At 32.7% G+C, this 25354-nt stretch overlaps 1 protein-coding gene across 2 annotated transcripts in view; it reads right to left on the reverse strand.

The window, feature by feature from the left end:
* The window catches only part of LOC114327576 (5'-AMP-activated protein kinase subunit gamma-2), a 537287-nt gene that overhangs the window by 489194 nt on the left and 22739 nt on the right, over positions 1-25354 (reverse strand). The window contains exon 2 of one of the 2 annotated variants that reach the window (XM_050657995.1): positions 13505-13767. In XM_050657995.1, the coding sequence (XP_050513952.1) occupies positions 13505-13767 (263 nt within the window). Of the gene's footprint in view, positions 1-5413; positions 5775-13504; positions 13768-25354 lie in introns of those variants that run through there. The other variant, XM_050657994.1, reaches the window with a different exon arrangement.

Raw genomic sequence — 25354 nt, forward strand, 5'->3', positions numbered from 1 at the left:
CTTGACTACTTTTAATATTTTTTATTTTTGTTCCTTTTAAACTTCAGTCTATAGAGAGTAAAAAATTGTATTCATTTTATTTTTAAAAAATTTATTTTGCCAATGGCATTCATTTTTATTTCAGTGTATCATGGCTATTATTTCAGACAACATGGCTTTGTTCTTTAGCCAATATTTTCACTTAGGTTTGTCTTAGAACAATAAATCAAAAACCAAACTTTTTAGAAAAGTATTACAAATTACACTTAAGGCCTTAAATGAACCTCAAAGTTTGAAAAGGTAAACTGATAAAATTCCATTTTCAGCATTTTTTAAAGAGCATAACTTAAGGCAAGCAGATAATGGTCTGTAATTTTTTTCTGGAAAAGACATACAGGGTGAGTTTTTAGTGCGGGATCGGTCGATAACTCCATTATGGTATAAAATATCGAGAAGAGTTATTAAAAAAAATGTAGGCAGTGATATTCTCCACGCTTGGAAAACATGTCTATTTCTACAGGGTGATCAGTAACTGCGTGGTATATCAAACATATAATTTTTTAAATGGGACACCCTATATATTTTTTCATATTTATATTCCCCTCATAATTCTTGTTCATATAATATATGGTTTTGCATTACTATACAGAGTATTTAACAAGTTATGACCATTTTTATTTCGAAATCACTATGAGATTAACACCCTGTATATAAAGAAGTAATTCGTAGACAATAATTTGTTTTATGTAATAAGATAAAAAATATACTGTAGTTTTTAAATTAATTCCAATTCACATCATTGACGAATATTTGTATACAGGGTGAACTACAAAACCAAATTACGATTTTCTCTATTTTTTTAAATGGATCACCCTATATTTTATTTTTCAACATTTTTGTATTTAATATACTCTTTCGTTTTTATATAGCATTCCCTATATCTAAACTTATTACTTTCCGAGATATTTTTAGTTTTCTTCAAATTTCGGGAATACATTCAATTTTTCTAGTAGAAATAAGTTAGTATTCAGTGATAATTAAACAAAATTATTTTTTTAGATAAAAAACTAACACAAAATATAAACCATAGCAATATGCAGTGAATATACCAATAAATGTGATATTAAGAAATTATCATATTTCCCTAATATACAAGAATCGTAAAATTCTTACAAAAAAAAATTTGTATTGTATATACAGTCGGAAAAATGAAAGAATACCCATGAACGAACATATAAAACACTCTGTATTTTCCTGTCACCGTGTCATACAAAAAATTGGCCAGCGCAAGTACATGTAATAATTATTGTTACATGTACTTGCGCTGGCCAATTTTTTGTGTGACACGGTAACAGGAAAATACAGAGTGTTTTATATGTTCGTTCATGGGTATTCTTTCATTTTTCCGACTGTAATAATATAACAAGATTATTTTTATTCAATAAATAGCTTACATGAAACATAAATCAAAACAATATACAACTGATGTAACAGTTTTTAGATTGGTATATCAACAGCATTCTAAGCCAAGAATTTTTTAGTAGAACATTCATTTTTATAAGGACTTTTAAACTACAAAACAAAATTACGATTTTCTCAATTTTTTTTAATAGATAACCCCTTTATTTTATTTTTCTTTGAAATATTGTATTTATGATACTCTTTCATTTTTATATAGCATCTCCTATACCTAAACTTATTAGTTTCTGAGATATTTTTAGTTTTCTTCATTTGCTGGGAATACATTCAATTCTTATAAATATAAATAACTTAACAAATAAGTATTATGTAATAATATAACAAATATTTTCATTCAATAAATAACTAACAAAAAAAATAATAAACCATAACAAAATTTAATGAATGTACCAATTAATATGATGTTAAGGATATAAGTCTAAAGTAAATATTGAAAATGACCACTTTCAACGTCTATGCAATTTTGTAACCGATATTCAAATGACCGAGCCACATTTCTAACATTTTTGTAAGTCAATATTATTAAAAGCTTCTTTTATTCTATTTTTCATATCATCAAGCGTTGTTGGATGCTTCTGGTATACAAGGTTTTTTATATAGCCCCACTTGAAAAAAATCAATTTTGGAAGAACTGGAGCACCGTCGTATAAAAACCTCAACTGTCAAAAAATATGGACCAATCACATAATCTCTAACAATATCACCTTAAACATTTATAGATCACCTAGTTTGACTGTTAACAAAGTAGGGATTTCTTGATGCATATTAATGAAATTTAATATGAAAATTATTTTATTAATAACTGCGGGTCACGATCTGCAATTAGGAATGTGTTACTAAAAACTTCTTGGCTTAGAATTCTGTTGATATAATAATCTAAAAACTATTAAATTAGTTGTATATTGTTTTGATTTACGTTTTGTGTGAGTTGTTTATTAAATAAAAATAATCTTGTAATTTTATTATACACAAGATACCTATATTTTTTTGTAGGAATTGTATGATTCTTGTATATTAGGGAAATATGATAATTCCTTAATATCACATTATTGATACATTCATTGCATATTGCTATGGTTTATATTTTGTGTTAGTTATTTATTGAATAAAAATAATTTTGTTTAATTATCATTCAATACCAACTTATTTCTACTAGAAAAATTGAATGTATTCCCGAAAGTTGAAGAAAACTAATAATATCTCCGAAAGTAATAAGTTTAGATATAGGGAATGCTATATAAAAATGAAAGAGTATAATAAATACAATATTTTTGAAAAATAAAATATAGGGTGATCCATTTAAAAAAATAGAGAAAATCATAATCTGCTTTTGTAGTTCACCCTGTATACAAACATTCGTCAATGATTTCAATTGAACTTAATTTAAAAACTACAGTATATTGTTTATCTTACTACGTAAAACAAATTATTGTCTATGAATTACTTCTTTATATACAGGGTGTTAATCTCATAGAGATTTCGAAATAAAAATGGTCATAACTTGTTAAATACTCTGTATAGTAATGCAAAACCCTATATTATATGAACAAGAATTATGAGGAGAATATAAATATGAAAAAATATATAGGGTGTCCCATTTAAAAAATTATATGTTTGATATACCACGCTGTTATTGATCACCCTGTAGAAATGGACATATTTTCCAAGCGTGGAGAATATCATTGCCTACATTTTTTCTAAATAACTTTTTTCGATATTCTATACCGTAATGGAATTATCGACCGATCCCGCACTAAAAACTCACCCTGTATATACATACTTTAAATGAAAAAAGTTTGAGCTTTGACGCTTAAGTAAATTTTTTCAAAAAATATCTCAAAAATGTAATTTTTTGAAAAATCTCAAAGTTTGACCCCTTATACCTATCTCTGATGGGCACGCATGTAAAAATTTGAAATTTGGCTGAATGAGCCTGTGACAAGTAGAATAAGGGGTAAAAATTTGGAGTTATAGACACGGCATATAGGAGTTACAGGCCTGAGAAAATGGTCAAAAATCATTAATTTGAGCGTTTGCTGGCAGAGTACTTACAAGTACTTAGTAGAACAGACAATCAGAAATATTTTCAGTGACATTTCACCACACTAATGATGGTATCAATGAACTGACTACACACTTGGTCTGGAGCACTAATAGTCTGCCAAGATAAATACTTAAGTATTTTTGACTTCAAAATTAGCTTATTTAAAAAACAACTAAGGGCCGGTTGTTCAAACGCTAATCAAAAATGGAATCAACTGATCATTATCAAATATTTAATTACTGTCACCAACTGTCAATGTCAACTTTGTTTGGGTTGCTGAAAACATAATTGGTTACAATTATGAGATTTATTAATCTATTATGTTAATAATTATTGTTATGTTAATTAATAATTAATTAATCAATCAATTATGTTAATTATCATAATGATAATTAACATAATTGATTACAATCAACTGATGGACATATGAATGAGGGGTGTTGTTATTTGATGGTTGTTAAGTGGACTTAATTATAATCAACTTCTTGATTAGCGTTCGAACAACCAGCCCTAAGTATAATAAAAAATGATTTGTCTGCAACCATGAGGGCAGATGTTCATTTATGCAGTGCAAGTGACCTTAAGGTTTTTGTTAACTCTGTTATACTGTAAGTAAAAGGTAGTTATCTCATAAATCTGTGTTATGGTTTATTATTCTAAGATGTTTAATATTTTAAACATTTATTGTTGTTAAGGTGTACCTTAACAACATACAAACTTTTGTAAATTGATGGCATGTTAATAAATAAATAATAAATAATATATGCTTTTGCCTCTATTTCATTCAGCTCTTTTATTTGATGATGAAGAAGATGGCTGGCCTACAAGATAGAAGAAACATTATATCATCAATGTCAAGGTCATTTAAATGCTATATATAAATCCACTCACATCAACCAAAACCAAAGAACAAATAATTATACTATTGTATATTATAGAAATTCATAGGGACATCCACAAATTGAATAATACTATGATTTTGAAACAATTAGAAGTAAAAGTGGATCTTCTTCTACTCAAAAGACTGGATATTAAATATTAACATTTTCTTAACACACACTGAATATTTAACTAGATTTTTAGAGGTTAGAACACTTTCACACAAGAAATTTATAGGAACATTTCAAAAACTAATAATCCAATAGAGTTAGAAAGTCCTGAACATTGAATAAAGTTTAATTTTCATTAAAAAATGGATAAAAAATTAAATCTAGAAGTTAAACAAATAAATAAGCATGTAGTAGTAGCTCAAGAGAACATTTGAATTCTTCATTAATTGAATTGTACAAACAAGTAAATGATTTCATTAAAAATAAAAGTAACAAAGCAGGTCCAAGCAAATAATGTCTATTTCATTTTATATAATGAGACACTGGTACATGTGATCTAGACATGTAGGCACCAACAACCTATACTTAATGAGTGTCTGCCTACACAGTGACAATGAAAAACATTTCCCTAGCCAAAAATAGTTCATCAGTTTCATGGATCTGTTGAAAATCTAAAAACTGCTTAAAATATATGTTCATTATTATAATCTACACATGCCTAAATCCTATACTTGAAAAGTACCTCTTAATTTTATTAATAATCAGTATTACTTGACATAATATTATTGCTTTGTCGATTACTTTCATCTATTAATAGGCCCGATTAATATTAGTTTCAATTATTATCTAAGGAACTCTCTTAAATATTTATTATCTTTGCTTTTGTCTCAATAATTTATCTCGATGATAACTTTGAAAAAAACCAAAGTCACTACTATTGTAAAATACAGTTTTCATTGCTGAACAAGTTGCTCCAAATAAAAACAATAAATGTATGAATGGGCAATATTTACATAAATTAAAAACGCTTGAATTTGCGGACGGAAAAATATGTAAAAAGACGAAAAATGTGGATTGTTACCTTTGGTCTTACACATTCAATAATGCGTGGTACATTCCATTAAATACACAAACCACTTTTTTACACAAAAAATCACTCGTCTGGTCTTATCACTAAAATCTTGTCCATATCACTTCACTTTTAAAACACTGTATTTATCTTTTAAAAACTAAATATGTACTCAGCACTATTTTTAACCCAACGGTAGGACAAGAGGAAATTAGAATGACTAATTTGCGGAGTTATAATGTGACAGCTGTTAAAAAATAAAATGTGTTTTCCAACAATTTCCTCAAGTCTCCATTAAATGGAAACTTTTACTTCAAATGAATACTCATAGGAGGCAATAATGTCGCTATCAGCTGATGAAGGGGGAGTGGCTACTACGCGGTGAATACGTTGTTAATTTTCAATGGGGAATTTAAAAGCGGTTGTTGTTAATTATATAGGCAACACTATTTACGTCTGTATTGTAAAAAATAATGGAAAAGGATGTTTCAGACTGTTACACGTGTTTGCGATATTTTTGTTATTCAAATTTGATATGTATTTAATTAGCATAACATACATAGCTAACATAACATCACTAAAATGTGAGATGAGATATGATTCGTAATTTTAAATATAGGAGATACCTAACTGTAAAAGGATTGTGTATTATGTGTAGGTATGAGTGTACAGTCCGTCTAATTTAGTTACCGTTGCACGTCATTATCTACATTAGAGATCTAAGTTGACATTGTTGCCCAATTACAAAAAATTCCTAAATTCATTTTAAATCAAATACTTTACACAATTTTTGCGGAAGTGGATTATCCAGCAAAACAAATTAATATTCAATGTAAGTAAATAAAAACTTTAGAAATAGAAAACAAGAATTAAGTTATAATCTTACGTTAAAGTACATAATAAAAACAGTAAATATAATGAAACAAATACTTATAATAAAGAATATAAACAAATATGAAGTGTCATCACCGCAACTGTCAAATAAATGTTACCAATTTATGCCAAAATATCACCTTCGTTCGATTATAGTTACAGTGTATTCCGAACAAATGTGCTTCATAAAAACGCTTTATAATTTATAATCCATTTATACAAATTAAATGGAACATAATATTGTGTATTTCTTTATGTTAACATTAATAGAAATCTTTAAGTATTATTTCTACGCGTATGTAACAAAATATGTCTAGTGGCTGTAATGTCAGTGTACTCAGCAAAGTGATTCTAAAAAAGAACACAACTACCGCCTAAATATTTCGTGTTGTTGTTATTTATTCTGTGGTATCGTGCAACGGTAAGTAAATAGGGCTTTTCATCGATTGTCATTTGTTTCGAGCTTCTGTCATATGTTGTATAATCTGTGTATAATATTAATATCCACGGATTATACGACATATGACAGAAGCGCGAAACAAATGACTGTGAATGAAAATCCCTATTAGATGGAGATACCTAAATACCAGTTCCTTTGACTATTTGTTTATTTATATAATTGTTTATTATTCTATAAAAAGTGTAGATTATAGAATGTAGATTATAGTTTTCAAAGGGTGCTTGGTCTTTGAAAAAAAAAAGCTTGGCAAAAAGGGTAAAAACTTTCGCATATGTCGAGACAATAAACATAAATATTTCTACATATGGCAGTGTCCGTGTTTAAAAAATATCTCTAATTTTAATTTAACATGTTTTTCGTCGCTCTGTGGTGACAAAAGGGATGGGGTGGGTTTGCCTAGCCCACTAGAAATTAAAACCTTTTAAGATAATAATGTAGGGAATATATTAGGTATAATTAATTACAGTTTTAAGGATTGTGTAGATATTGTATTGGGACCGTGCAAGTTCGGAAAAGCGACACCTGGTTTCATAGCTCGGCAACATTTTTCGCACTTTTAAAATCATATTGGTCCTGGTTACTGGACAATTATTGTCAAGGCCATAGCCCAACAAAATTATAAGAAGAAAAAGTAATATTAAGGTTATGTTATTAAAAGGTAAACAATTGTATGTAGTAAATAAAATTAATTATTAAAATGCACTACTACAAGCAAAATATAATTAATTAAATATAGTTTTATATAATAATTCCATATCATATCAATATTAGATATGAAATATATGTCAATTTGACAATTTCAATTGACCATGAATTATTTAAAAAAAGTTGCAAGATTTCTCCGCTATTCGCGCACGATCGTTTCTCGTATCCCCTCCAAGTACTTGCACACAGCGAATATGTTTTTAAAGACAGTCGATGGGTCCCAGTATACTTCTCAATATCTTGCTTTCAAAAGTATTGATAAGTTTATTGTCTTTTCTGTCATGATCCATGTTTCTGCGCTATATGCAGGGCCGCGCTGTGCATGTGTGCAATGTGTGCGGCGCACACAGGCGCCAGCGATTAAGGGGCGCCACACTAGAGCTTTCACAAAAATTTTAGGCGGATCAAAATAACACCTACCCATTTTTTTTTCAGCTTCTACCAAACGTCGGGATATCATAAAACAACACTTTGTAAGTCTGACTTTAAAGCATTTATCTAATACACGCTGGTCCAGCAGAATTGATGCTTTAAAGCCATTATACAAAAATTTGTCAGACATTTATCATGCTTTATGTGATATAACGCATTAGGATCAATATCGTGGTTGAAATTATGAAGCTAGATGTTTAGGAGATAGTTGTTAGATAGTTGATAGATACATGTTTAGCTCAGTTGCGCAGTCTACATGCATATGGTATAAAGTTCTGATGAAAGTTAACTTTGCTAGCAAAATTTTTCAATCAAAAACAATGAATATGCAGAGGGCCTTAAATGCTTTACAAAATATAAAACAAATGTTGCTGGAGTTTTGGACATAATATATCAAATTTAATGATGTCATTACGATAGCAAATGAAACTACACAGAAACTGGATGTGGAGCCCAGTTATCAACCAGTCACACAGTTACGGGTTCGGAAAAAGCTGACAGTTTGATTACGAACATAAAAACGAACCGATTTGGGATTCTAAAATGTCATACAAAGTTAATTTCTTTCATTGTGTTCTCGAGTAAGCATTAATGTCAGCAAACGAAAGATTTTCGTATTGGAAAATCATGTTAATTCTTTGAAATTTTTATATAGGTAATTTTAACGACAGTACAGTTTGTGAAGGAATTTGGAAAAAACTGAGATTTAATGATCATATATATTATAGACTATTATAGCGGGAGACGATTTGTTTAAAGAATTAGGTACAGTGGAACCTCGATTATCCGTCAGGGCACCAGACCAAGGGTATGACGGATAATCGAAAAGGCGGTTAACAGAACATTAAAAAAAATTAATAGTATTATGGTGACACACACATATTGACTAATAATTATTGTGCTGTGGGTTTTTATTTTCGGCTTGCGATTCAAAAAATAGAACTCTAAAAGCACGGTATCATTTATCATTACCTTTTTAAATTGAAATTTAATTCAGAGCCCTGGATAAGAACAAAAATTATTTACATAACAAAATGCGGTGGTGACATAACTGCACATGTACATTTCAACGGCTTATCGCAATGCTCAAACAAAATGAATTGATGACTAAATTTTTACTTATGTATACAATATAACTTATGTATGGGCCCTGACGGTTAACAGAGGTGACGGTTAATAGAGAGACAGATAATCGAGGTTCCACTGTATATGAATTATACAGCTTCAGCCTTTGTTAAAAGAAATAAATAAGGATGTTTGTAAAATTTTAAAATTAAAAGAGATTAAAAAGGGATTAACTGTTTCTTCTTCTTGATTCGTGACGAATGTTGGCGATATGCAGCTATATCCGCGATATGCAGAGCGGAAAAGTTGCACATATGTTGTGTTGAACCAGGTTCTGAGGTATTTTAACCAGGGTGTTTTTTCTTGCTGGACCTCGCTTTCCAAATATTTTTCCTTGCACGATGGCTTGTAGTGGAGCATATCTGGATTCATTTCGCATACTGTATACAAAGTATTCTAACTTCAAGATTTAATGGTGGTCAGTTCTTCTTGGTTCTTCTTCATTTCTCTGAGGACCTTCTCATTTGTGACCCGGTCAGTTCACGAAATTTTAAGAATTCTACGGTATAGCCACATCTCAAAGCTTCCAATTTTCTGCACATATCTTCGTTCAAGGTCCACGATTCAACACCATAAAAAATGACAGAGAAGACGTAGCATCGCAGCATTCTTACTTTTATAAGTACCAGACCAGGAGAGAGGTTGTGACTCTTGGAGAAACCCAATACGGTTGAAGGTGGATTTAGCTTTTCCAATGCGCGCTACTATTTCTTGGTTGTTTTAGTCCATTCTTCATTTATTATGGTACCGAGATAGTTGTGTGCGTCACTCTTTCTACGGGGGTTTGGTTGATTTAGAGTTGCCCTTTTGTTATCTTTTTCTTGCTAATGATCATAAGCTTTGTCTTTTATACGTTTATATTGAGTCGACTGTAATATGTGCTTTTGTTTATAAGGACTTGTAGATCTTCTAGGTTGTCCGCAAATATTATGGTGTCATCTGCACACCTGATGTTATTTAGCAGGTACCCGTTTAGTAGAATTCCTTTCTCAGTTTCGTTCAAAGCTTCGATAAATATTCTTTTAGAGTTGAGGCTCGAAAAGTGAATTTTTTTCTAAAATAGATATTTATTTTCAAGTTTACCTGCATCTTTAGTCATTTATGTTGTTACACCAAAGATTTATTTTCACTTAATTATTTTAACTTAGTTTATTTTCCCGTTGCATATATGAGAATTTTTAGTTATTTTTGTTTGGTTACAATAAATAATTGTTCATTTTCGCATTATTTAATTTAACGAGACGATTTAAAAAAATGCGTATTTTTGGGCGCCATTAAATGTTTTGCACACAGGCGCTAACACGTGCTGGCGCGGCACTGGCTATATGCTACTGTTTGTCGTATGATAGTTTTATATACTTTAAACTTTACTTCCCTATTAGTCCGTTCTTTAACGGTAAAATATTGCAAAACCTCTAAATTTTAAAGAACCGCTTGGATTGACATGAAATTTGGCATACACATAGCTAACAAGTCAAAGAAAAAAAGTGATATTGTGCCGATATGTGCTTTTGCCCTGGGGGTGGTTTTCACCCCCTCTTGGTGGTGAAAAATATTCGTCTAAAGAAAGTCAGGAAATGGATAAACTGGCTAATTTTAAGTAACTTTTGTTTTATAGAGTTTTTTTCACTAAGTCAATACTTCTCGAATTATTTGGCAGTGAATATGTTCATTTTTTCAACAAAATAACCACGCTTTTAGACGGTTTTTCGCAAATAACTCAAATAGTAAGTATTTTGTCGAAAAAAACATTCTTAGCAAAAATATAGCCTGTAAAAAATTTAAATAAATGGTGTAAATATTACGTCTCTACACCTAGTAGAAGAAGAGTTATAGCTAATGAAAAATAGGTTCATATTCGTCAAATTCCAAATGGAATACTTTAACGTGAAATAACTAAAAATGAAGCACATTTCGGGGAAAACTCATTTTAACTTATTTAAAGTGTTTAAAAAAAGCTTCATTTTTGTTTTATAAAAAAAATTCTAGCATCAAAATTAAACAAGTTACGCTCAAAATAAAGTTAGTCCCTTTTGGTTTTGGTGAAAAAATCGAGAAAATCACCCCCTAATTAGTATCTTAAATGAACTTAATCGTTACGACTTCACAAGTTTCTTGACTCGTGTATATATTGTTTATATGATCTGTAAGTTTCATCGGTTCAAAGTCCTTATTATTGAAAAGGCTGTAGTTAAAAGGGGTTGAACGAGTCACTGATCACGAATGTATGCAAATTTAGAAACACCAAATCTTAATCAATTTTTGTCTAACAGAAAAACAAAAAAATACTCGATATTCAGAAAAGCAAATATGACTTTTTTTGTTTTTCAAGATTTTTGGTATCTCTAACAATTTTTAAGTTATTTTGAAAAAAAGCATATTTTTCAAAATTTAAATTTTTTAAAATTTTACTTTGAAACCAAATTTTTTCAAAAATAAGCACTTTAAATCGATGAAACTTACAGATCATATAAACACAATATAACTAAAATAATTTGTGGATTAATTTCATTTAAGTTGCTAATTAGGGGGTGGTCTTTCCGATGTTTTTTTGCAAAAACAAAAGGTACCATCTTTATTTTGAGCGTAACTTTTTTAAATTTAATGCTAGAAACTTTTTGTAAACACAGAAATAAAGCTTTTTTTAAACACTTTAAAAAAGTTATAATGAGTTTTCCCTAAAAATTGCTTAATTTTTTAGATATTTCACGTCGAAATATTCTATTTGAAATTTGGTGGATATGAATCTATTTTTCATTGGCTATAACTCTGGTTCTACGAGATCCAGAGACCTAACGCCTACACCATTTTTTTTACTTTTTTATATGCTATATTTTTGCTAAGACCGTTTTTTTCGACAAAATACTTACTTTTTGAATTATTTGCGAAAAATCTTCTAAAAATGTGGTTATTTTGTTGAAAAATGAACATAGTCACTCGCAAATAACTCGAAAATTGTTGACTTGGCGAAAAAGCTCTATAGAACAAAAGTTACTTAAAATTAGTCAGTTTACCCATTTCCGGACTTATTTTGGACATATATTTTTTCACCCCCAAGAGGGGGTGAAAGTCACCTCCAGGGCAAAAGCACACATCGGCACAATATCAATTTTTTTCTTTGACATGTAAGCTATACGTATGCCAAATTTCATGTCAATCCAAGCGGTTCTTTAAAATTTAGAGCAAAAACCGTGAAAGAATGGACTATATGGGTATGGGTGTCTTTGGATCCAAATACCTGCGACAGAGAGAAAAATGATTTGCTTTTACTTAGACCCGTTTCGATTTAAAACTCATCGGATGTATTGCTGCTAATTCTGACACGTGTAGGTACATGAATTCTGTACACACATATGGACTAAATCCTACCAGCTTTATGGGTACCTACTCCCATTTCCAATATTATCTTTTACAGTGTATCTCTGGTTAAATTTGGTTGATTCCCCTGCTCGGGCGCCAATGTAACGAGGTCGTTGCGTTTGTTGCTCCAGGTAACAAAAATTCAGCCGAAGACAGAAGGTTTGCTTTTTAAGACATTTATTTAGAATCAAAACATTACAAATGATAAGATAATTAGTTTTAATTACTACTCGTTAATTTCGTTAATAAAATATATTTTAAACCTACGTATCGAACATTAGGTTCGAGTTGATGTGACGATATCTGGTACATGAATGAATACTACCGACGATCGCGTGAATTAGAAATAATTACATTTATTAATATGAAACGGACATATAAGGAGAGGAAAGCTCGCTCAGCTCGCCAGTGGAAAAGACATGTAGGGAAATACGAGCAACGCTCGTAAAAGGATAGGTAAAAGGAAAACCGTCGGATTCGTTCAACACCCCGAAACAACTGCGGAAAATAGTCGGGATAACTCACCTCTTATACCTCGTTGTTGTTTATTATTCTTCGATCAACGCTCCAAGAATAATAATCAATTAGGCTTTTCGTTCCGACTTTTATATCGTCCGAGACGGTACAAAAACACGTTTTATTTAATTCATTGGCGTACTCTAGACGATAAAATTATATTATCGTCACAGACTATACCGAATAAAGAAGTCTTATAAGAAATACGAGTCAGGTAACAGTTTCAAAGCAAATAGGTAATTAATATTACCATTACCAATATATATATATATATATATATAAAGTAGTTTGGTAATATTGACTGATACTATGTATAATAGTTTTGTTTTGGGTTTGCAGTCACTTATTTTTTAGGGGCAGGATAAGTAAAACTCTTATATATATATATATATATATATATATATATATATATATATATATAAGAGTATATATATATATATATCATATACTTATTTTAGCTTATCTTGAAAAAGCAAATAAATTTTGCGAAAGCTCGATAATAACAAAGAGTTTTACTTATCCTGCCTCTAAAAAATAAGTGACTGCAACCCCAAAACAAAACTATTATATATATATATATATATATATATATATATATATATATATATATATATATATATATAATGACTTACCGCTGATTCACTGTTCTCTTCTTGACTAAAATCCCAGGAAGGCGCCGGCGAAGCGCACCTGCTGTTATTTGTCGACATTCTGGGCTTGTATGTCTCAGCCTGGGACTCCTCGTCTGAATCTAACGTATGGTCTTCTGGAATACTTGCAAACGGTTGACCACGATGTCGTGGAACCGGCGAAGAAGAATCCAAGCGACATTCTTTCCCGCTATCGTTGACAACTGTCACATTAAAACGACGGACGGAAACTGCACTGCTACCAACTGAAAATAAAAAAGCAAGAATCAGTTCTATTAAAATAAAGTACATAATACATGTATTAAGAAAATTTGGATCAAAATATCCCAGAAATCACGGAAATATGTAATAAAATTAGTCCAGTCGTCAGACGTGAAAATGCCAGTGAACAAGCTGAATTTTGCTGATAATGTCAATCTTGTGACCTCAAACTTTTTTGCATCTTCCACTCCCGGGCTTCTCCCTAAAACCTCCCCTCTTCTTGTTTTTAACTGATCTTGGGATTCAATTCCCATTGTTGTACCACAATCCTAGATAATCGGCTTTAACATCATCCTCCCATCTTATTCCGGGACGGCATACTGATCTTCTACCGCCTGGTCTCTCAAAAAAACATTTTGTCGTCCTTTGATCTTACAACATGAACTGCCCATCTTATCAGGTTACTTTTTATATGTCTGACGATATTTTCGGTACCATAAAGAGTTACCAATTCAGTATTACGTCGCCTCCTCCACTCTCCTGTCCATTCATCTCTTGGAAGGCCAAATATCACTCTGAGAACCTTCCTTTCAAATACCAACAGCTTATTAATTTCCCGCTGATGTGGAGTCCATGTTTCACTTCCTCCTAGGGAGACTTTGGCACTGAGCCTAATGAAAGATTATCTTATCTTTAGATCAACTCTCAGACATCTATCTCAAGATATGTTTTCCTCAACGACATCAACGAAGCAAACGAAATGCTCACAGAGCTAGCGAAAGCAGCTGAAGAGGTTGGTTTTCAAATAAATAAAGGCAAAACCAAAATGATGACTAACTTGGTGTTAAGAGGATCAATAACACCCGAAGACAATATCATAGAAGAAATAAGTCAATATCGATATCTCGGACACGACATCAAAATTTCTAGAGACAATCAGACACAAGAGATATATAGAAGTATTGATCTAGGCTGCGCAGCATATATGGCAGATTGAAAGACATATTCAGCAGTGAAATTCCTCTACTCTAAGCCTTAAAAGGAAAGTATACAATCAATGTGTTCTCCCAGTCATTACGTACGGAGCTGAAACACTAACATTAACCAAAGCAAGGGTGTCAAAAGTAGAAATGGAGTAGAAGCTCCAACTATAGAGGAAGTTCTCGAAGCTATTAAGGCCCAGAAAAACAATAAAGCTCCGGGAGTTGACGAAATACCAGCAGAACTGTATATGGTAGGTGGCGACAACCTAGCAAGTCACATCCACGCGCTCATGAAAGACATATGTCAAGAAGAGAAAATACCCGACGACTGGAAGAAAAGTATAGTATGCCCGATCTATAAAAAAGAAGACAAACTCCAGTGCAAAAACTGCCGTGGAATCTCTCTACTATGTACATCATATTAAAGTCCTCACGTATATTATAAACCAGCGGCTCCAGCCTTCTTCTTCTCTTTAGGTGCCGTGTCTGTATTCAGACGTTGGCCGTCATCATGTTTACAATTTCCTGAAATCTCTCTCTATCGGCTGCTGCGCGAAATAATTCTTCTACTGTGCAGCCATACCATTGTCTAATATTACGCAGCCATGAAAGTTTCTTTCGACCAATCCATCTCTTTCCCTCCACTTTTCCTTGTATTATAAGGCGAAGCAGATGGTATTTAGGTCCTCTAATTATATGGCCGAAGTATTCTGTTTTTCTCCTCTTTATGATGCTTATGAGCAGACGTTCCGAATTCATCATTTGAAGAACATCTTCATTGGAAGTGTGCGAAACCCACGATATCTTTAGGATTCGTCGATAGCACCACAATTCGAATGCTGCTATTTTGTTTAGCATTGTGGTTGTTAACGTCCATGTCTCACAACCATACAATAGGATAGACCACACATAACATTTCAGCACCTTCTTTCGAATATTCATCGACAGGTTTCTATTACATAAAACTGGTTTCCAGGTCATAAAAGCCTTCCGTGATATTTCGATCCTAGTTATTATCTCTTCATCAGAGTCACAATTTACATTTAACCAGCTGCCAAGGTACTTGAAATGATTTACCCGTTCTAACTCCTCTCCATCAAGAGAAAGCTGACCGTGATCTATATTAATCTTTCCAACTGCCATCCACTTTGTTTTTGAAATGTTGATTTTAAGGCCTCTCCGATAGCTTGCTTCACTGACTAGATTTAGTAGTGTCTGAAGATCTTGTAAATTTTCAGCAAGAATGGCTGTATCGTCAGCGTATCTAATATTGTTGATTACTTCTCCGCCTAGCCTTACTCCCTCTTGTCTGTCATCCAAAGCCTCCCTAAAGATTTCTTCAGAGTACAGATTCAAAAGGGTGGGTGATAAAACACAACCTTGTCGTACTCCACGTTTTATCGGCAGTTTTTCAGTACGACTGTCTCCAATTTGGATAGAGGCTACTTGATTGTAATATAAGTATTTCAGCAGTCTTATATCGTAGTGATCAAGTCCTGCTGCCTGCAGGCAATCGAAAAGTGTATCATGTTGTACTCGGTCGAATGCCTTCTCGAAGTCGATGAAACAAACATAAACGTTCTTTCAGCATTCACAACTTTTTTGTAATAGAACGCGCATACAAAATAGTGCTTCTCTAGTTCCTAGACCATTTCTAAATCCAAATTGTTTATTACCCATTCTAGTTTCGCACAGAAGGAATACTCGGTTTTGTATAATGCGTAAAAGTATCTTAAGTGTGTGACTCATCAAACTGATTAGTCTAAAATCGCTGCATTTGGTGGGCCTGCTTTTCTTTGGTAATGTTATAAACAGTGACTCCAACCAATCATCTGGTATTTTTCCTTCGTTGTAAATTTTGTTAAAGAAAGTAGTCAAGTAGGTAATGTTTTCCTCATCCAAAAGTTTAAGTAGCTCAACAGGGATTTGATCTGGTCCAGGTGCTTTATTGTTTTTGGCTTGTTGTATTGCTTTTATGACTTCTGACTTCAGTATACTGGGACCTCTATCTAATTGGTTGTCACAGGTAGTATTTGGAGCATTTTCTCGAGAAGCATCGTCAAAAAGGTCACTGATGTGTCTCTCCCATTCTTTGCACTGTTGTTCGTGATCACAAATTTTTCCGTCTGCGGTTTTAAGTACGTGAGCATTTTTCTGTTTTCTAATTCCGGAGGTATATTTAAGTTTCTTGTGGAGGTTGAAACTGTCATGCTTTTTTTGGAGGTCTTCTATTTCTTTACATGAATTCTCGAGCCAGGATTCTTTGGCCTGTTTAATTTTTCTTTTTATGAGTTTGTTAATTTCACGGTATTTGATAATATTTCTATTTTTGTATTTTCGTCGAACTTCCATCAAGTCTAGAATTTCTTGGTTCATCCATTCATTTTTTGCCAACATTGTAGGTGTTTTTAAAGATTCCCTTAAGTACCTACTCTAAAATCGAGTTTTGAATATCGTACCAACATTCGTTAATAGTTCTGTTTTCGTTTCTCCAGCCACTAGCAGAAAATATTATTGGAGTATATCAGACGAGCTTCCGACGGGGAAGATCCACACTGGATCAAATATTTACAGTCAAACAGATCTTGAGCAAATCATGGGAACACGATATTGATGTTCACAACGTGTTTGTAGACTTCAAAACAGGCATACGACTCAGTCAAAAGGAACAAACTGTACTACATATATATTGGCTGATTTGGCAATACCACACAAGCTAATGAGACTCATTAAAGCCACAATGGATGAAACTCAGGCATGTGTACGAATACAAAACCACCGGACGGATTTTTTCAAAATTTCGCAGGGACTAAAGCAGGGAGATGGGCTGGCCAAAACATTGTTTAACCTGGCACTGGAGTATGCGGTTAGGCAAATGCAAACTGGACTAGGAAACCTACTGATCAACCGAACGGTTAACTGGCCGCTTATGCCGATGATTTTAATATTATGAGTAGAACATCAACAGGAGCACAGGGAACATACGCAGAGTTAAAAACACAAACAAAAATGCTAGGTCTGGAAATTAACACAGAAGAACAAAAATAATGACTCAGACGAGAAGAAATATAGTCCTACAAAACATTATACATGAAGATGACATTGAAACGGTTGGAAAATCTACATACCTGGGAGTAGAAATATATATGCCGACGGATCTTAAGACGGAGAAATACGGAAGAGAATAACGCAGGCAAACAGAGCTTATTTTGCCCTCTCCCATATATTTCGGTCTAAAAGTGTCCACCGAAATACAAAGATGAGAATCTATAAAACTTTAATTCGATCAATAGAATGCTATGGCAGTGAAGCATGGGTCCTGAAAGAAACATCCAAAAACAAACTGGACACATTTGAAAGAAAAGTACTGAGGAGAATACTAGGACCTGTGAGGGAAAACGGAATCTTCAGAAGTCGATACAACAACGAGCTTTATCAACTTTATAAGGAAGCACCCCTGTCAGACTTCATTAGAATACAAAGATTGCAATGGGCCGGACATGTGATAAAAATGGGAGAGGATAGGCTACCAAAAAGAGCACTGAATGCTAGAAGGCAGGGAAAGAGAAGGGTTGGAAAGCCAAGAAAACGCTGGGAAGACACAGTAAACAGCGACGCACAAGCCGTTTTAGGAGTCCGTGTATGGAGAAGAGCAGCCACAGACAAGCAAAGGTGGAGGCAAAAAATAAAGGAGGCCAAGGCTCAATTTGGGCTGTAGTGCCATAGAAGAAGAAGAAGAAGGGTGTCAAAGCTTAGAATAGCACAGAGGAAAACGGAAAGATCCATTCTAGGAATAAGACTTGCGAATCGAGTAAGAAATCTAAAATAAGGCAAAGAACGGGTGTGCAAGATATCATAGAAAGAATTACCAGATTAAAATGGAGTTTTACCGGACATATAGCGAAACTGCAGGATGACAGGTGGACAAAAAGACTGTTAGAATGGAGACTTCGCATGGACAAGATAAGCAGAGGCAGACCACCAACACGCTTGACAGACGACATAAAAAGAATAGATGGTAGATGGATGCAATTAGCACAAGATCGAACTTCCTGGAGACGTGCTGAGGAGGCTTATGTCCTGCAGTGGACAAGAGAAGAAGCTGGACGATGATAATTTCCTCAAGGTGACTTGATGGTTGGGAGGTTGAAACTACCGAGGAAGAACAACAAAGAAACCCTCTAAAGCGCGGTGTGCCGACAATGTGTAATGGAGAAGAAGAGATCCACAGCTTCAATGAAGTGTTCCATGGTCAATTATTTGCATGCAAGAAATATTGTGTCGTCGAGATCTTAGACAAGGAAAGAGAGAGGACGAGTAATCCTTGACCAAAAGTGAAGCCAAACTGACACCAGAGATTTTGATCATCGACGTATCTTTGGGGTATTGTTATGCATTGAGTATTTAAAATAAAAACATGAAATGTATTTAAAATGAAGAATTTGTGTACGGTAAATGTTTTATTAAGTTGCTCATATTACGTACATATGTTTCAATAGATACATATGTTTTTATTACGAATTTTGGATGATGATTTACTTTATTTTTTATGAAATTTTAACCTTCAACGAACACCCACCACTGGCAACCCATTGTTATTTTTGACGTGGCCGCCATGTTTCTGGTGACAAACAAACCAAAAACTGGCTTCACTTTTGAAACGTGTGTTTTAAATGAGTGTTACCCGTCCTCTCTTTTTTCCTTGTCTAAGGTCGAGATAGTTTTCAGTTATTGTAAGGATGAAAATGTTGATTCTGAACAAGTCAGATCCTTTTATAATAGAGAGATATTGCAAATTTAACACAGCCTACGTTGCGCTATTTACACCGCGCTATTTTGACAGAATTGACATTTCTCAGACGTTTCATAAATGCAGATATTGCTCAACATCAACATTTTGGTTGCGGTATTTTACGGCTCAATTAAGATTAGTTGTTTATCTAATTTGTACTCAAAATCCAGAATTTAATCTAGATGGAAGAAAGGTTTGTATTTTCTTCCAAATATCGAGCAAGAGAAACAAATGATCCTTGAATGTTCTTATAAATAAAAGATTTTCCTGTTGCACTCTTCATGTTTTACTGAACTAACGTCCAATTTTCTGGAGAAGTCAATGGATTTTGACATAAAACTTGTTTTAATAAACACAAATCGTCATCAGACGTAAATCTAATTCGTTTGCTACTGTCTGAGGTACCAATTTTAGCAAATTATTACGAATACATATGGTTTAAATGAAAGATAAACAACAAACATAACCTGAAAACAAAATAGCGCAACGAATACCGCACAGCGTAACGACTCCTCTAATAACGGCAGGCCGTATTTCCAATAACGCAGCGTAAGCCAGATATCACATCTGCGCATGCTCTACTGTCAAAATAACGCGTGCTGTAATACAGCAAGTGCAAAAAAGACTCAGCAATATCTCTCTATTATTACATATATGTAAGTGTTGTTTGACTTTTTGTAAACAAAAATAAAAAATATTAGTTTAAAATATCATAAAATATAATTTTTTAAAACTTTAAAAAGGGTAAACCCTGTAGTTGGCTGTATTGGCTCCGTGCGCTCCCCTCTACTTACAGTCACGTGACACGCTGTCAGATTTTGTCAGGACGTTTTAACATTGAGTCTTATTCTTATGGGATTATTTTGTTAAACTTGAATATTTTATTTTGTAGTGATAATAACCGAATACAATTGTTAGAATTCATTAGTTATTAATTTATACTGTAATTTATAGTGCAACAAAAATATTTTCTTTTTCGTTAATAAAGATTTATTGACATAAACTGCGATAGTGAGGTTATGTATACAAAATCAAACTGATAATCAATATTGGAAATAGAAGAATTTATATCAGATTAAGTGCGTTTTTATTTTCTGTTTATATTAATACATAATATCACTAGCGGGACACGGCATTTTTTTAAATGTCTCATTTAAACATACACAAAGCGTCCTGATAAAATTTCAAAAAACCGCCACCATGAGCAGGTCGGTCGATTTTGCTTTGACACTTTGTTAACGCTCAGAGCGAATACCTTCGATAAAACAACGTGGAATGAAGTAAACACTTCTGTTGTATATAGAGTTATGATCTACTTTTTATTACTTTTATATCAATTAGTCTTTATTTGATTACTCCAATTAATTATTTAATCAATTATCCAATTGTCACAAATCATACAAAAAAATTAAGAAAAAGTCTCAGGGTGCCTTTTTATAATACAAAAAAAATATCTAAATTATCTTATGTTATACTTATCTTCTCTCGTGGTTTCAGTATCTCTTAGTTGGTTCTAATCGGGAAAAAATATTAGGAAAAGGAATTAAATAGAAATATAAAATAATCATACAGATTTGTCTTTTATTATCAAAATCAATACTCTAAGAATTGATCAAATTAAAACCTGTGGACACAGCTGTCCGAATGAAATTTTTACCACTTAAATTTATTCTAGTTCAAATAACAATTTATCGGTTTGTTCCCGATGACTTTGATAAAACAAGCTAAACAAACAAATTTAGGTATTCGCAAAATTACTTATACTTCCTATTTAAGTTTTGAAATATTGGAATCTTAATTCATATGCTTTTACTCAAAATTTTTTAGTTTCCGAACATAAAAATATCTTTCACATAAATTGACTGACCTTTTGCTTCACTCACTCTGACGTCTTCTCTTGACCCAAAACAGCTCTCCCTTGTTGACTATGTTAGGCTACCCATCAAAGCCCTCTCCGTTCTCAAGTTTCAATCTAGCAGCACACCAGCACCAATTCTCCAACAAAAACAACGAGCCAGGCCTCTTTTAACCAGTACTCGATTCAAACAACTCCAAAAATTCTCTCTTCTCCTTCTCACAATAATACAGAATCAAAGAGGTATTTCGTCTCAATTTGATCTGTCTCTTGTTCCACTTTTCAGTTCTATCCTCCACTATCAAACAACCACTGGTACTTGCTTTCTAACTATCCACGAAAACGTTTACTGCTCTTCAGCGATGCCAATCACATAATAATCTTTTTTTTTCAAACTGTCTCAACTTTCAAGCTTCTCTTTCCCCATTCCAAATTTCCTAGCCAATCAGAAACATTTATCTCCCCACCTTCCTCTCTTTTCATTCGAAAACAAACAGTCATTCTTTCAAAAATATTCCTACCATCATAATAATTACTTTCGGGGAATTCTACAATATTTACTCGGGGTTAAACAAAAAGAGATTAAAATTCCAAACTTTCTTTTAAACTATTTTTCTAGAAACTAATAATTACCTCTACCTGTAGATTCTACCTTTCCCGTAATAAACAATCTTTTTACATTATAATCCTAAATAAATCTTCCTTTCACTTTAATTATTCACAAAAGTCTTTAATTCTTCATCGAAAAGCTCATTAAAGGAGAAACCCACTTACATGCAAGCTAACTTCTAATAAATATTTACAAATCAATATACAGGGTGCATCAAATTTATGTGCCCGCGTTATATAAAAAAATATAATTTTTATTCTATCTTTGATTGATAAATTGATACACAATAATAGGTATATGAATTTATTAAAATGCTTAAAATTTATCCACCAGGGGGTGGAAAATGTACAAAACGTTTTCGGTCAAACTGACCATCATCAGTGTAAACGTCCAGTGTACAAGTAATTGTAACTAGCCACTTCAATAGGTGTAAAAACCTCTAAATTACATTATTGTTACATTATGTATTAAAAAGTATTCGGCATTAAGTCGATGCCTTAAGATTTTAAAGATCACATGTGGATGTACTTCATCCTTGCTCGAAAACTGCACAATGTACTTGTGTTCAAGTGAGAGGTTAACGACCAACTGTTGGTCGTTAGTTAATACCTATATACTTACACAGAAGTGTTTACTTCATTCAACGTTGATATAATTTTTTATATCCTTGTAACAATTTCCCAACATTTATTTAAAGAAAACATTATTTATTTACATAAAGTCGTAAAATTTACGACACGGGCCCCCTCATGTGAAATTATAGGGCGCGCCCGCTGGAAGGTTGAAAAATATACAGAAGGGAAAGAATATATTTACCTTGGCGTGGCTGCCGAAGCCACGTTATTTTTTGAGACGACGACGTTTTGAATATCCTTAAACTAGCGTAGAAAAACTTTCAGTCGCATGAATCGTAGAAAAATACCAAATATCACTTACGAACTGCATCACAATTTTATTTACACGTCGAAAAAACTTTAGGCCTGTTAAAATATTTTCTTTAGATAAAGTGTCTTTTTCTTTAACTGCGTTATGACTATTGTGCGTGTATATTATTGTAGGAATAATTAAAGGGGTCAGTGCAAAAAGTAGCTAAGTCCATGTATAAACTCATGTGTACTATATGTTGCCGAAGTCAGATTTGTAACAAAAAGCATTCTACTGGGTAAAACCCCTGGTAAAAACGCTGGACGGAAGGGCCGCCCGAGAACTTTATCGTACCGATCTATTATCGTACTAGATACTGGCATTCCAGTGTAGCCCAATCTCCTAATTCAAAGTCTATCCTATATACTATATACTATGGCGCTTTTATCATGGGGGCGGTTCCCACCACTTCTCGTGGATATTTTATTTTCGAATTGCATGGAGCAAAAGGAAGAATTTTAAGAAAATTTAAAAATGCGCTCTATAATTTGTTCTTATTTTTTTCAAAAACCTTTCATTTTAAACCCGTCCAACTTTTTGAAAGTAGAAATAACACTATATTAAGAGGTATTGCAAAAGAAAAACAATGCATTTAAATTCTGGTGGATGAGGGGTTAAATGTATGTTCTTCTCATTTTTCCTTAAAGTACATTAGTCATATAATTTTTTGCACCATATCTCGCTTAGTTTGAATGTAACCGATATTTAACGGTGCTCGTTTTAAAGGCCTTTTCAAACACTACAGAAGCATGAGCACTTTGAGCATGCACCAAAAACAAACTCTTTTTACCTACCATATCTCTTTTTGTATTATATGTAAATAGAAAATTTACGAAGGAACGAATCTCTTTGTTATTTATAATCTAAAAAGAAAATTATATAGTGTTTTTAGTTTGATGCATAGTTTTTAAGTTATTCACAAAAAACCGTCCGAAAACGTGTCACCGTCAAACTCAAAAAGTATTGAGTTCTCAAAAAAAAAGTATAGATCAATTTTTACTTAAAAATAGGTTCTCTAGCCACTTCCATGCTTATTTTGACCAACAAATTTTCTACCTCCTTGAAGGGGTGGGAATTGCCCCAAGATAAAAGCTCCATAGTATATAGGGTAGATTTTGTTTCTTCAGCTATTCCCTACTTACTGTGAAAATATCAAGTACATCGATGTAGTAGGATGGAATTCGGAGCCAAATACTCTCATTGACTGCCCTATAATAATGCTCTGCTATGATCGTGTGAGAGAGGACACACATAAGATTCTAGCAAAATTTCTATTTTCTGTAACTTTTCGAGTTTTTGAGTTACAGTAACGAGTTTTATGTCATTGGAAAGGTAATTTTGCATTCTTTCAAAATGTGTCAAAATATACATCTAAAGATATACATCTAAAGTATCTAAAAGATTAAGATTTTTTTTCATTTCCGGTTCAACCGGAAGCCATATTGTAGGTAAAATTTATTGCGATAATAGATAATAAAGTACTATATACGTCTGCCAAATTTCAAATTATAGTTTCTATTACAGAGGAAGTTACGGGCACTCGAATATTTTTTTATAAAAAATTCATAACTCCCCTCTTATGAGAAGTTAAGAAATCTGACTAATGTTATTCAATTTAACGATAGGATATCAAAAACATATCAAAAAATAAACAAATTTCTTGAAGCCATTTTTGAGAAAATCTAGTTCAAAGTTATGTCAAATTTTGACCCCTTAAATATAGGCAACCTATAACTTTTTCTGAGAAACGATAATATTCTTGTTGTATCCCCATCTTAAGGCTATATAAATATTTTTTCAAATTAAATTTATCTTAAACAAGTTTTTAGATTGGTAGGGAAATGTGTCGGGTGGGCGGTCAGCCATGCTGGCCGCCATTTTGGATTTGGAAATGTCAAATTCCGTATTTATATTTATCTATCGATGAGCTAACTTTAATTTAAATTTCATTCGTTTCGGTCAAAATTTGCAAAAATGGGCCCCAAATAACCCCCCTATTTCGGTCCCCCTTTGAGATTTTTTTCAAAAGCTTAGTTTCTCGACAAAATTCTCTTAAACTTAATCATACCGAATTTCATAGAAATCGGTCCAGTAGTTATTGCTGGGCGGTGGCGACATACGTACGTACATACTTCCGACATGTTTTTTTTATTTGCTTTTTAGACTCAGGGGGATTCAAAACGTCGAAAAAAAGTGAAATCTGAAAAAAAATTTTTTGCACGATCCTATAACTTTATCTATTATACTCATACTTCGTATGTAGTACGATAAAGTAAAAAAGCTGCAGTACCTGGGGCATGTTATGCGTAAGAGAGATACAACATACTTCAATTAATTATACAGGGGAAAATCTAGGGCAAGAGAAGTATAGGAAGAAGAAGAACATGGTTGCGTAACTTGAGGGAATGGTACGGATGCACATCAACCGAACTATTCAGAGTAGCAGCATCTAAGATCAGAATTGTAT

This window comes from Diabrotica virgifera, chromosome 8 (assembly GCF_917563875.1).
Source record: "Diabrotica virgifera virgifera chromosome 8, PGI_DIABVI_V3a".
In the NCBI taxonomy this organism is placed as follows: Eukaryota; Metazoa; Arthropoda; class Insecta; order Coleoptera; family Chrysomelidae; genus Diabrotica; species Diabrotica virgifera.